Source organism: Pongo abelii, chromosome 9, assembly GCF_028885655.2.
Source record: "Pongo abelii isolate AG06213 chromosome 9, NHGRI_mPonAbe1-v2.0_pri, whole genome shotgun sequence".
Taxonomy (NCBI): Eukaryota; Metazoa; Chordata; class Mammalia; order Primates; family Hominidae; genus Pongo; species Pongo abelii.
The window spans coordinates 11,015,652-11,030,266 of record NC_071994.2 but is presented as its reverse complement, the minus strand read 5'-3'; the positions used below and the strand labels follow the sequence as shown (position 1 = coordinate 11,030,266).

The 14,615-nt window shown below is 44.0% G+C and overlaps 1 protein-coding gene across 2 annotated transcripts in view; it reads left to right on the top strand.

The window, feature by feature from the left end:
• Positions 1-765: 765 nt before the first annotated feature.
• RTN3 (reticulon 3) overlaps positions 766-14,615 on the top strand; it is a 78,730-nt gene continuing 64,880 nt past the window's right edge. The window contains exon 1 of one of the 2 annotated variants that reach the window (XM_055078510.2): positions 766-1,194. In XM_055078510.2, coding sequence (XP_054934485.1) covers positions 1,053-1,194 — 142 coding nt within the window. In that variant the 5' untranslated portion in view covers positions 766-1,052. The remainder of the gene's footprint in view (positions 1,195-14,615) is intronic. The other variant, XM_054523712.1, reaches the window with a different exon arrangement.

The following is a 14,615-nucleotide window of genomic DNA, read 5'->3' as shown; positions in this document are numbered from 1 at the left end:
AACTCCTGGGCTGAAGTGATCCTCCCTTCTCTGCCGTAGCAGAGACTACGGGCCTCTGCCACTGACTGCGGCCTTATTTTGAATTTTTAATATCTAATTTTATCATCCCCCATAATCACAGCCAACATTTTCTTATCTCCTGGCTCTTCTTCATCAGCTCAGCCTTTTTTTTTCCCCCTCTAAAATATGTCGTCTCTATCTGACAGTCTATTTGGAGGAAAAGAAAACCTTAAGACCCAAGGTGGACCCTTCTCTGGCAACAGTAACGAGATAAGAATACGAAGCAGATTCCGCGACTGCATTGCAATGTGATTGGAATGAGTAATCGTTTTTCATTCTGTATAGCATCTTTCTCCACCTACCAAATGGGGGGCCGTGCCATCTCTGCCTCTCGGTGAGGAGATATTACGACACAGCCAGAGAGATTCACAAAGCACCTTGCAGAGTGGGCCTACTCTACACTCTGGTTTTCACTTTTTATTGGAGTCACAGGTGGGAATGCATCAAACAAAAGATATAGGCTCTGGAATGTATGGGAAAGAGAGTTTCCATGGGCTAATGGAAGCCCAAAGAAATTTCTACCGTTAAAATACATAATCTGCCGACCCTAAAACATTCACATAAAGGGTAGGAGGGAATACTACCCAGCAGCTCCCCCGATTCGGCCGCAGTCGTGGGCGGGGATTGGGGCTTTGGGTACGCCCTTTGCGTCTGGTCCCCAAGGGACGCTCCCCAACCCTCCGCGCGCGAAGCGCCGCGTGAGGCCCGTTTTGCCCCTCCTTCCCTGCAAGAGCGCAGAGCAGCGGTTCTTGCGCCTGCGCCCTGCGCCGCTGCGCGCTTTGGCACCCGCTCGGAGCCCTTTGTGCGCATGCGCGCTCGCGCTCCCGCCCTCTCGCTGCGCTCGGCTGAGTCGGTCAGTCTGTCGGAGTCTGTCCTCGGAGCAGGCGGAGTAAAGGGACTTGAGCGAGCCAGTTGCCGGATTATTCTATTTTCCCCTCCCTCTCTCCCGCCCCGTATCTTTTCACCTTTCTCCCACCCTCGCTCGCGTAGCCATGGCGGAGCCGTCGGCGGCCACTCAGTCCCCTTCCATCTCCTCGTCGTCCTCCGGAGCCGAGCCGTCCGCGCCCGGCGGCGGCGGGAGCCCAGGAGCCTGCCCCGCCCTGGGGACGAAGAGCTGCAGCTCCTCCTGTGCGGGTAAGGCGCGCGGGGAGCCCCCGCCCTGGGAAGGAGGGCGAGCGGTGGCCTGGGGGCTGGGGGGATTAAGAGGCGAGGCGGGAGGAGGGCGAATTACCCTCAACTACTGACGGCTTCAGCCCCCCGGGGACGAGCGTTTGGAAAATGGGCGAAGGGGAAGGGGAACCTAAGGTTGTGCAGGCGGTGAGGAAATAGCGGGGTGTGAGGAAAACAGGTTGGGGGCGGGGAGATAGTCTAGTGGGCGTTAACGCCAAGACTGGGCAGGTGGGGAAAAATACCAGCTCGTGGGATAAAATGGAGAGTTGCTCGATGCATATGGTGAACCTGGGTGATTTAGTGGAGGATGAGAGAGATTGAGAGGATACGGGCAGGTGGGTGGTGGGAGAAGCAATTTGTTACGATTTTTGAGGGGATGGTGGTGAAAGGGTTGCACTGCAGGTTTGCAGACAGGTATTGACATAATCAAGCATTCATGATAGTCCTCCAAAATATTTTTGGCTGCCCATGGGGAAGATGAGGAAGTTTAATGGAAGCATTGTAGCCCGTTTTTTTGTTTGTTTGTTTGTTTGTTTTCTTTTTATTGTTTTCGGCTAGACTCCATGAATGCCGGATTTTTCTGAGGCTCCGAGGTAGAAGGAGGCGTGATGAGAATAGCTCAGGGAAGATTTGGGAGGGAGCTGCTGATGGTCCAAGATGGATCCGTGGCTGCATCTGCAACAGCCTGCTCTTCCCTGGCCCTGCGTGGGGGTGGGGACACGCAATCAGTCGCTTATATTCTAGAAAATACAGTCATGCTAAGCTATCAACATGTTTTGATTTCATGTTTTCTGTGGGTTACTATTGATCGAAGTATAACAAAGGGGGGTGTTTACTGCAGAAAGGGGGAGGGGGAGAACATTCAGACAAAGCAAGGGCTGGTTGAGTCCCCTTCTCCCATCTCTGTGAAAGACTAAGAGCGAAGCTGCAGACCTCCTTTAGTTTCCATTGTATACACGTCTGCCTGCTGGTGGGAGCTGCCTGGCAAGCTCCCCTTATGCAGAAATCTGCAGTGCAGATGCCTTCTTAAGGGGGGGAAAAAAACCCACCATAGGCAGGTGGTAGTTCTTAAAGGAACGGAGTCTTTGAAGGGAAAAAAAAATGCGTTTTGTCAAAGGCAGGGCCGTAAATTCAGGAGAGTAGAGATAATTTTGCTCTCTATTTAGTTATGTTAAAGGATTTTGATAATTTTTTTTAATGTTTCGTTGTCTCCTTTGGCAGAATCTTGGGTTCTAAAGAAAAAATTTCTGATCTTAGCCTTAAATGTATTATTCTCTACGTGTTTTTCTAACAGTGAATTTTCACCTGTCTGAGAGCTTTGGAGCCCTGTTGGATTTTTCAGTGTGGTTATGGCTATTTCAGTAGAAACAGGCAGTATCAGGAAGCTTTTGCAGATAAAAGAATGAGGCAGCAAATTTAGAACCTTGTCCCCTTTAAACCACCAACCGTTTTTCCAAATTTTTGTGTTCTGGGCTAAGGTCCAGATGAATAGCGACTTCCTTATAACTTAGCAACTTGATCTTTTTGCTTTAATCACTTGTCATTGCTTACTGTTTGGTAGGCCCTTTTGTACGTACCTTTTGGGTTTTCTTGATTTTTCATTTTTGATTCAGACCTAGTTTTAGAAACTTGGCTCTGTAAGCTCAAGATAAGATAGATGTTAAGTGTTGAAGAGTCATTCTAGTTAGCAGATTTGAAAATTTAGTCCTAGTTTATTTGTAACTAAATGGTGAAATCATTTGAGATTCACCTTTTTCATTCTTTTAATGCACTTATGGAAGAACTGGCCTAGTAGGCCAATGAAATAAGAGTATTTTCTTCACAGACACACAGGCATACCGCAACCTAATTGGCACCTAAATTGGCAATACGAATTTAATGATATAACATATTTCTGTTTGGCTTACCTTTTTTTATGTCATCTACCCTTGTCACAAGTTTTATCTATTGTGTATTTTTTGCACTTCTCTTTATGATAGTGGAAAAGGTGCTGAAATTATGTGTTTTGTCGAAAGTAGTAGAATTTATATCGTGAAGTGCTGTTCCAAGTACATGAGTTTGCATTACATTTTCTGAATAATATTAAATGCCGCAGTTTCCACTCGTTATTTATTTCTCTTTTCTGTTCTTTCTTTTTTTTTTGAGACAAGGTCTTGCTCTGTCACAGACTGGAGTGCAGTGGAGCCATCTTGGCTCACTGCAACCTCCACCTCCGGGGTTCAAATGATTCTCATGCTTCAGCCACCCGAGTAGCTGGGATTACAGGCGTGCGCCACCACACCTGGTTAATTTTCTTTTTTTTTTTTTTTTTTGAGACGGAGTCTCGCTCTGTCGCCCAGGCTGGAGTGCAGTGGTGCAATCTCAGCTCACTGCAACCTCCGTCTCCCGGGTTCATGCCATTCTCCTGCCTCAGCCTCCCAGTAGCTGGGACTACAGGTGCCCGCCACCACACCCGGCTAATTTTTTGTATTTTTAGTAGAGACGGGGTTTCACACTGTTAGCCAGGATGGTCTTGATCTCCTGACCTCGTGATCTGCCCACCTCGGCCTCCCAAAATGCTGGGAATACAGGCATAAGCCACCACACCCGGCCCACACCTGGTTAATTTTTATATCTTTGATAGAGATGGGGTTTTGCCATGTTGGCCAGGCTGGTCTCAAACTCCTGGCCTCATGTGATCTGCCCTCCTCGGCGTCCCAAAGTGCTGGGATTATAGGTGTGAGCCACCGTGACCAGCTTTACCCATTATTTCTTAGTGAAATTTTATTACAGAATTTGTATTTCTTAGATGTGCGGTAGACACGTATCACTATTAGCACTTAAAACAGTGATATATAGTAGTACTTGGTAAGTATTTGTTGAATAAATTATCAAATTTACGAGCTAGAAAGGCACACTTGAGAAATAAACTAAAGAGAGACTCTCTTCGGAGTCTTGCTCTGTAGCCCAGGCTGGAGTGCAGTGGTGTGATCTTGGCTCACTGCAACCTCTGTCTCCTGGGCTCAAGCCATTCTCCCACCTTAGCCTCCTGAATAGGTGGGATTACAGATGTGCACCACCACGCCCAGATAATTTTTGTACTTTTAGTAGATATGGGGTTTTGCCATGTTGGCCAGGCTGGTCTTGAACTCCTGACCTCAAGTGATCCGCCCGCCTCGGCCTCCCAAGGTGTTGGGATTACAGGCATGAGCCATTGAGCCCGGCCGAGAGACTTCTATCTTAAATGCTTATCCATTGCAAATGTGCATTCATATTGTCTAAAAAGCACTAATACAGTTTTGGTGGGCCCAATGCAAGATCCTCATTTGTCGGGTCACTACTTGAACATAAAAGTTTACCTTAAGATACTGCAATGTGGGGCCGGGCATACTAGCTCACGCCTGTAATCCCAGCACTTTAGGAGGCTGAGGTGGGTGGATCACCTGAGGTCAGGAGTTTGAGACCAGCCTGACCAACATGGTGGAACCCTGTCTCTACTAAAAAATACAAAAATTAGCCGGGCACAGTGACGGGCACCTGTAGTCTCAGCTACTCGGGAGGCTGAGACAGGAAAATCACTTGTTGAACCCAGGAGGCGGGGGTTGCAGTGAGCTGAGATCACACCATTGCACTCCAGCCTAGACGACACAGCAAGACTCCATCTCAAAAAAAAAAAGGTACTGCAATGTGTTGTAATCATTTTTATTGCAGAAGCCTTTCCTCTTTGCAGGATGTTTTTCTTCATGTCACAAAGGAAGTGTCTCAGGCTTTTGCATCATGAAAATAAGGTGAAGTTTGTTATTCCAAAATTTAACTTATTTAAAATGTAGATGCTAAAAAATTACCTTGTTTAAAAAAAATCTGCACGTGTTGCTGTCATCCTCCAGCTTCATGTTCTTTCACCAAGCTCCTCTTGGTTTTGGAGACTTGTCTTGGTTTTAGTTAAAGAAAAGTAAGTGATTGCTTGATGTCCTACAGAAAACAATTTTGTCTTGACCGACCTGTCCAGTAATGAATTTTAGAAGTATTAGTTACTGCATACAGGTCAAGAATGAGTGATGGCACTCTGTACTTTAGTGCCTTAGGTTCTAATGCAGCCAGCAATGTAGTATGCTTAGAGATGGGGATCAGGGGTCAGGATGGCTTCCCAGATTTCTGCCTTTCAAGGAAACTGAAGATATCAGAGGCAAAAATTTGAGGTTGAGGTAAAAGAGACTGAAATATTCAGTGTTCATTTCAGAGCAAGAGTTGCCTTTATTAGGCCTCAAGTATAGAGATACGTCTATCATCTGAACTTTAAAAGTACTTTAATAGTTTGCTGATGACACGATGTTGAAATTCTGTAACTTGGCCGGGCACAGTGGCTCACGCCTGTAATCCTAGCACTTTGGGAGGCTGAGGCAGGCGGATCACGAGGTCAGGAGATCAAGACCATTCTAGCTAACATGGTGAAACCCTGTCTGTACTAAAAATACAAAAAATTAGCCGGGTGTGGTGGCAGGCGCCTGTAGTCCCAGCTACTCGGGAGGCTGAGGCAGGAGAATGGCGTGAAGCCAGGAGGCGGAGCTTGCAGTGAGCCGAGATTGCACCACTGCACTCCGGCCTGGGGGACAGAGCGAGACTCCGTCTCCAAAAAAAAAAAGAGAACAAATTCTATAACTTGCTAGAGACTGCTTTTTATTGTTGTTATGAAAGTTGGCTGAGTCTGGTGGCTCACACCTGTAATCCCAGCACTTTGGGAGGCTGAGGTGGGTGGCTTGCTTGAGCTCACGAGTTTGAGACCAGCCTGGACAATAATGGTGAAACCCCATCTCTACAAAAAGACAAAAGAGCAAGAATTAGCTGGGCATGGTGATGTGAGCCTGTGGTCCCAGCCACTTAGGAGACTGAGGTGGGAGGATGGCTTGAGCTGGGGGCAGAGGTTGCAGTAAGCTGAGATTGTGCCATTGCACTCCAGCCTGGGTGACTGAGCCAGAACTTGTCTTAAAAAAAGAAAAGAAAAGGAAAAAAGAAAATCATAATGCCAAAATAAAACTACATTTTATATTGTTTGTTCATAGAAATTAGCTCAAAGCAAAAACAGCTTGGGCAATTTTTTGAAAAAGGTTTTGCTTTAATATTTCTTTCCTCACTCATGAAACTTAGTTGTTCTGTGTACTTTTTATGGTTTCATTTTCACACTTTGTTCTAACATATTAATCAAATGTGAATATGTAATTTGTGTTTTGAGTTAACTCTTAAATAAAAAGGAATGTGGCCGCCTGTCCAACACTGACATCATTTGAGTGTTACATTCATGTCAGATTATCAGTGGCAGTGTAATGTGTTAAAACACAGACTTGAGCTCCAGGAATGCCTAGATTTCAATCCTGGCCCTGTCTCTTAATAATTATGTGATCTCTTGCAAGTCCTGAGCCTCAGTTTCCTTAACTTGGAAATTGGGATAATAGTATCTACCTTGGAGTTGGTATGAAAATTAAACACAATTTGGCTGGGTGTGGTGGCCCACACCTGTAATCACAGCACTTTGGGAGGCCAAGGCGGGCGGATCACCTGAGGTCAGGAGTTCGAGACCAGCCTGGCTAACATGGTGAAACCCTGCCTCTATTAAAGATACAAAAAATTAGCTGGGCGTAATCCTGTAATCCCAGCTACTCAGGAGGCTGAGGCAGGAGAATCACTTGAACCCAGGAGGTGGAGGTTGCAGTGAGCCAAGATAGCACCATTGCACTCCAGCCTGAGCAACAGGGTGAGACTCCATCTAAAAAAAAAAAAGTAAACACATTTATAGGGCTTAACACAGTGTCTTGCCCGTAGTAAATAACTGTACCATTAATGTGAAGAAATGAAATATAGATCAACAATGTGACCTAGACACATTTGCTTTGTACCCTTAAATCCTGACCTTTATTAAATAACAATACCTAATGTTTGACAAATCCATTTGTAGGTTACAAACTACTTGCACATATTAATAGATACAACATAGCAGTTCAAGTACAAATGAGAAATCTGTCTTCCTCACAATCAAAGACTATTGTTATGCCTTTTTTCCCTTCCCACATGTGAGTCAGTTGTTTCAGTTTGTCACCCTTCACATTAATGTCATAAAGCTGCCACCCGCTTCCACTAAGGTGGTCTGTTAAAGAGGTAGAGGGAGGAGCCAAGATGTTTCCCAGGAGGCTTGGCATGAATCAATATGCTTAAATACTTATGCAGATTCTGACTAATAAATGTTGTTATGATACGTTAGGAAACCCCGTTCAGCACAGAAGCAAGCATACAGGAGGCAGCAAGAATGGTCATGTCAATATGGCCTGCAAATGCCTGCTGACTTGGATTGTTTTTATTCTCCAAGAATAAGAAGTGGGTTTTTTTGCTTTTTTTTGGTTTTTTTTTTTTTTTTTTTTTTTTTTTTTTATGAGACGGAGTCTCGCTCTGTCGCCCAGGCAGGAGTGCAGTGGCGTGATCTCAGCTCACTGCAAGCTCCGCCTCCCGGGTTCATGTCATTTTCCTGCCTCAGCCTCCCGAGTAGCTGGGACTACAAGTGCCCACCACCACGCCTGGCTAATTTTTTGTATTTTTAGTAGAGATGGGGTTTCACTGTGTTAGCCAGGATGGTCTTGATCTCCTGACCTCGTGATCCGCCCGCCTCAGCCTCCCAAAGTGCTGGGATTACAGGCGTGAGCCACCGCGCCTGGCCAAGAAGTTTTTTTAATGCTGTTTTTGTTTATTGTCAAATTCACAAGTAATGGAACCACTCTGATCAAATTAAACAACCAGTCTACGTACATTTAGTAGGTGCACCTTTACCCTAAATTGTCATTTCTAAGGGGTTATCAAGTGGCTGGTAAGAACCTCAGTGTTTTTATTCTTGGTGTTTTAAAGATGGGCTGAAAATAAAAACTAATATTACTGCTTTTATCAAATTCTCCTGTGAGGAAATAATATATTTATCCTGATATAGGAGTTACCTGTCTAGTCCTGTGCATGTTTCAAGCCTTGTAAAATGAAGTTTGGTCATGAAGGAATTGGTGACGTCTTGTTGAAGGGAAAAGGGAAAGTTGAGCTTTCCAATTTTGTTTGAGCCAAGAGTATATTTTGCAGAAAGACACTTCACTTTACCCATAATCCTAGAATTTACCATTTTTGTAATTCTGAACAGAATTACAAAGGCTTCATTAAGTAAGTAGGTTTTCTAATACAAATGTGCATATTTGTTGTGTGCACTTAGCTTATAGTTTGTGTTAACTTTATTGTTGATGATGAATTTAGCCTCCTAAAGTATACAAACTTGTGAAAAATTCATCAATTTTGTAGTATAACTTTTTCTCTTAATTTAGCTAATCCTCTCTGTATTGTTCTAATTTTGGTATATGTGCTGCTGAAGTAAGCACTCATAGTAAAACTTTTTAGACAAAAATTAGCAGGTCGATATTTTGTTCTTATAATTGACTTATTCAGAAGTTGCCCGGAAAACTGACTTAACTTTCTATTCTGCTCATTTATGACAGCTACTAGTTGTAGAGTTATTTTGGATCATAGGGTATGGTGTTGATGTTTTGAAAGAAATGTGTGTGTTAAATAAGTTTAGCTGTAATCAGTATTGCTTGTGATTGCATCATTGAAGTCTTCTGGGCATCTGTGAGTTTTGTAAGACATGTTACTCTGTGATATTGCAACCTCAGAGAGAATCTCTTTAAATACTGTAACAGGGTTTGCATTTCCATTTTATGTATGGGAGAAGATTATCAGCAAGTGGCCTGCTCTTGTGATTTTTTTTTTTAATTTCAAAGCACTATTCTTACCTGTTTTCTCCAATCAACTGATTTATTATCTCCTATAACCATATCATCGTAACCTAACGAGAGGAGACAGTGAGCTTATCAGCAAGTGGCCCACTCTTGTGATTTTTGATTTTTTTTTTTTTTTAATTTCAAAGAACTATTTTTTTGAGACAGAGTCCCCCTCTGTCGCTCAGGCTGGAGTGCAGTGGTGGGATCTCTGCTCACTGCAACCTCCGCCCCCCGGGTTCAAGCGATTCTCCTGCCTCAGCCCCCTGAGTAGCTGGGATTGCAGGCTTGTACCACCATGCCCAGCTAATTTTTGTATTTTTAGTAGAGATGGGGTTTCACCCTGTTGGTCAGGCTGGTCCTGAACTCCTGACCTCAGGTGAACTGCCCCCTCTTGGCCTCCCACAGTGCTGGGATTACAGGTGTGAGCCACCACGCCCAGCCTCAAAGAATTATTCTTACCTGTTTTCTCCAATCAACTGATTTATTATCTCCTGTAACCATATCATCGTAACTTAACCAGAGGGGACAGTGAGCTTTTTGACGTGTTCCTCATTGGTAGCTTGCCCTTCAAGATATATGGAAGGACATTCTGGAAAACCTTTTGTTATGAAAATTTTGTCCTGTTATTTGAACATATTTCAATGGAGGGCATTGTCTTTATTTTACGTATGAGATAGAAGTACTTGATTTTCATGATATCTTACATTTGTGTACTGCTTTATGATTTAAGTTGTGCCCATATGTTACCTTAATTCAACAACTGAGCATACATGAAAGCTCTTTGGACAGAAAGGTAAATACAATATAGATCATTCCTCTAGAGGCCATATTCGATAGAGGAAAGACTTGTATTATGTTTATCTGTGAGGTAGACAGGTAGCGATATAACCCCCTTCTTACAGATGGGGACTCAGGCACAGAGAGTTTAATGCCCACGCTTTAAGATTTGAAGCAACATGTAGTAAAAGTGGCTCAGTTACCCTTTTGAATTCAGTGATCAGTTTAATTTAAAAGCTTTAATTTCTAGCTCCATGGTTCTTAAGCCAGGTGCCTTTTTATTTCACTGCTCTACAGAAACTTTTCTAGTCAAGTTCACCAGATATTTTCCACATTGTTAAATTCAGTGGTCACTTCTCCATCCTCCTCTTAACATGCTTTCACAACAGCTTTTGACATAATTGATTATTCTCTTCTTGAAATGCTTTTTTAATTTGTCTTCTCACTCTCACTGGCATTTTATCCTCTGTCTCCATAAAATTCACCATTTTAAGGTGGGTTTTAGTGTATGCACAAGGTTGTACAGCTATCTCCATTATCTAATTCCAGAACATTTTTATTACCCCAAAGAGAAACCCCATATCTGTTAGCAGTCATTCACTGTTCTTCCCTCCCCTCAATTCTCTGACAACTATTAATCTACTCTCTGACTCTGTGGATTTCCTTATTCTTGAGATTTAATATTGCTAATTCTTTTTTTTTTTTTTTTTTGAGATGGAGTCTCACTCTGTCACCCAGGGTGGAGTGCAATGGCACGATCTCTGCTCACTGCACCGTCTGCCTCCTGGGTTCAAGCAATTCTCCTGCCTCAGCCTCCCAAGTAGCTGGGATTATAGGCATGTGCCACCATGCCCAGCTAATTTTTGTATTTTTAGTAGAGGCAGGGTTTCACCATGTTGGTCAGGCTGGTCTCGAACTCCTGACCTCAGGAGATCCACCCTCCTTGGCCTCCTAAAGTGCTGGGATTACAGGTGTGAGCCACTGTGTCCGACCTAATTATTTTTATTTTTGTAGAGACGAGGTCTCACTATGTTGCCTAGGCTGGTATTGAACTCCTGGGCTCAAGCGATCCTCCTGCCTTAGCCTCTCAAAGTGCTGGGATTGTAGGCATAAGCCACAGTGCCTGTCCCAATCTTTCCTTTTAAGTTTGTTCTTCTCAATCTCAATAAATGGCCATTCTGTTCTTTCCTTCTTTTGCTCAAATCAAAAACCTTGGATTTTTTATCATTGATTCCTTTCTATCCCTCATACAAGCCGTCAGCAAATGCTCTTGATTCTACCTTCAAAAAGATATCCAAAGTCTGACCAGTTCTGTCAATCTCCATTGCTACCAGCTTGGTCCAGGCTAGCTCTCTTGGATTATTGTAGATGCCTCCTATCTGGTCTCCCTGCTTTCTCCCTTGCCTCTCTTCAGTCCATTTTCCACACAGCAGCTGGTGTAAGCCTGTGAAAATGCAAGCTGGATCATGTCACTTATGGGCAAAGTGCTACAGTGGCTTCCTGTTACACTCCGTAAATGCTGATATCCTCAGAAGACTTATTAATGAATACCGTGTGATATCTGGCCTCAACCTCCCCCTTTCTCACCTGGCTTCAGCCATACTGGCCTCCTTGTCTCACTCTGTCGCCCAGGCTGGAGTGCAGTGGCGCGATCTTGGCTCACTTCAACCTCTGCCTCCCAGGTTCAAGCAATCCTCTCACCTCAGCCTCCCAAGTAGCTGGTATTACAGGTGCGTACCTCCATGCCTGGCTGATTTTTGTATTGTTAGTAGAGACGGGATTTCACCATGTTGGTCAGACTGGTTTTGAACTCCTGACCTCAAGTCATCCATCAACCTCGGCCTCCAAAAGTGCTGGGATTACAGGCATGAGCCACTGTGCCCAGGTTTCCTTGTTCTTTACACCAGAAATAACCCTCTACCTCGGGGTTTTATTTGCTGTTCACTCTGCCTAGAATGCTCTTCTTTCATTGCAGTAGACGCAGTGTTTATGTCCCCACCCCTGCAATCCGGCCAAATCATATGTTAAAACCTAACCCCCTGGCCGGGCGCGGTGGCTCATGCCTGTAATCCCAGCACTTTGGGAGGCTGAGGCAGGCAGATCATGAGGTCAGGAGATGGAGACCATCGTGGCTAACATGGTGAAACCCTGTCTCTACTAAAAATACAAAAAAAAATTAGCTGGGCGTGGTGGCACGCGCCTGTAGTTCCAGCTACTCGGGAGACTGAGGCAAGAGAATCGCTTGAACCTGGGAGGCGGAGGTTGCAGTGAGCCGAGATCGTGCCACTGCACTCCAGCCTGGGTGACAGAGCGAGACTCCGTCTCAAAAAAAAAAAAAAAAACACCTTCAGAAGGAAGGAATGTTTTATAGACCACTTTGGTTTTCTTTTTTGCATGTCATGTGGCAGTTAGTACTTTTTAATGGGAACAACTTGACCAAATTTGTCACAGTTTGTCACAGAATTTTGAGACCTATTAAAAAAGTTCAATGAGAAAGAAAAAAAGAGAGAGATGGGGTCTCACCATATTGCCCATGCTGGTCTTGATTGAATTCCTTGGCTTCTCGATGTGCTGGAATTACAGGCATAAGCCACCATGCCCAGCTTCCTTATTGGTTTTGTCCAGCAACTAAAACAAGCCCTTGGCTCATAAGAGGTGTTCAATAAATATTTATGGGAAGAATGAGTGGAGAAACTCTTCCCAGAAAAACATGCATATTAACAAAGTATTGTGGCCAGATGCAGTGGCTCACGCCTGTAATCCCAGCACTTTAGGAGGCTGAGGCGGGTGGATCACCTGAGGTCAGGAGTTCGAGACCAGCCTTCACCTGAGGTCAGGAGTTCGAGACCAGCCTGACCAACATGGAGAAAACTCGTCTCTACTAAAAATACAAAATTAGCCGGGCATGGTGGCACATGCTTATAATCCCAGCTATTTGGGAAGGCTGAGGCAGGGGAATCGCTTGAACCTGGGAGGTGGAGGTTGTGGTAAGCCGAGATCGCGCCATTGTACTCCAGCCTGGGCAACAAGAGCAAAACTCCATCTCAAAAAAAAAAAAAAAGTATTGCATAGTTTTCACAGGGTTCATGAACTGCTGTCAAATTCATTCATAAACTTCAGGTTAAGAACATTTGGTTTTTGAAAGTCAAATTGTAAACTTTGTTACATGCTTATAATTTGTAATTTCTATAAGATCTCTATGGAAATGGATGTATCCATTTAAGTGCTGAGGAGAGAGTTTTCCTGTAAGCCCATAAAACTATATCTGTAATAAAAATATGTTTAAGGTTAGCCTCTTTTATTTCTTCTGGACTGTAGGTATTTTCTGCTAATGACTTTAATCCAGAAAAACATCTTTTCATAACCACTTGAATGCCACATTCTGGCATATTAGAAAGAGACTCTGGCCGGGCACAGTGGCTCATGTCTGTAATCTCAGCACTTTGGGAGGCCAAGATGGGAGGATTGCTTGAGCCCAGGAGTTTGAAACCAGCCTGCACAACATAATGAAACCCCATCTCTACAAAAATTAAAAATAATCTGGGTGTGGTGGTACATGCCTGTAGTCCCAGCTCCTTAGGAGGCTGAGGTGGGAGTATCACTTGGGCCCTCAAGGTCGAGGCTTCAGTGATTGCACTACCACTGCACTCCATCCTGGGCAACAGAAGACAGAAGACCCTTTCTCAAAAAAAAAAAAAAAAAAGAAGGCTGGGGTATTAAGATATATTTGTAACCAGTTTATTAATTAATTGTGGTTTTTTTTTTTTTTTTTTTTTTTTTTTTGGAAATGGAATTTTGCTCTTGTTGCCCAGGCTGGAGTGCAATGGCGTGATCTCGGCTCACTGCAACCTCTGCCTCCCGGGTTCAATCAATTCTCCTGCCTCAGCCTCCCAAGTAGCTGAGATTACAGGCATGCGCCACCACGTCCGGCTAATTTTGTATTTTTAGTAGAGACTGGGTTTCTCCATGTTGGTCAGGCTGCTCTTGAACTCCTAACCTCAGGTGATCCTCCTGCTTTGGCCTCCCAAAGTGCTGGGATTACAGGTGTGAGCCACCGTGCCTGGCCTTTTAATTTACTTTTAAGACAAGGCATGGCTCTGTCACCCAGGCTGGAGTGCAGTAGCATGATATCGGCTCACTACAATGTCCATGTCCTAGGTTCAAGCCGTCCTCCCACCTCAGCCTCCCAAGTAGCTGGGACTATAGGCGTGGCTATTTTTTGTATTTTTCTAGAGACGAGGTTTCACCATGTTGCCCAGGCTGATCTTGACCTCATAAGCTCAAGTGATCCTCCCACCTCAGCCTCCCAACATGCTGGGATCACAGGAGTGAGCCACCGCGCCCAACCTTTAACCAATTTCATATCTGCGTAGTCCATTTTGTTTCTGTCAGGCTTTCTAATTTTCTTTTGCAACAAGACTTCTGCTTTGTTCTTCCTCTTAGATTGCATATGCATTTACTCTAATAAATGGTACAAAGAAAGCTTTCCAACTCTTTTTAGTGATGTAACAGAAGAATGGGCATCTTGGAAATTAGCACTGTTTTGACGTATATGAGAGGGAACTGCTGTCTTAGTAACTACTACATTAATAAGACGAATGTCCAGTTACTAGTTACTACTCAGTCTAGTTTTGAAACAACAAGCTAAATCTAAAAATCCCTTAAGAGTTTGGGTTTCAACAAACATTTATGAAGTTCCTGTAATATTCAAACCTCCATATTTCATGACTTCTGCTATATGCTGGTCAACCTGAAAGATACGAAGATATGTAAGAGGGCTTTAACCCTCAGGTGCTTCCAGTCAGTTTGTAATTATTTTCCGACAATAAATAA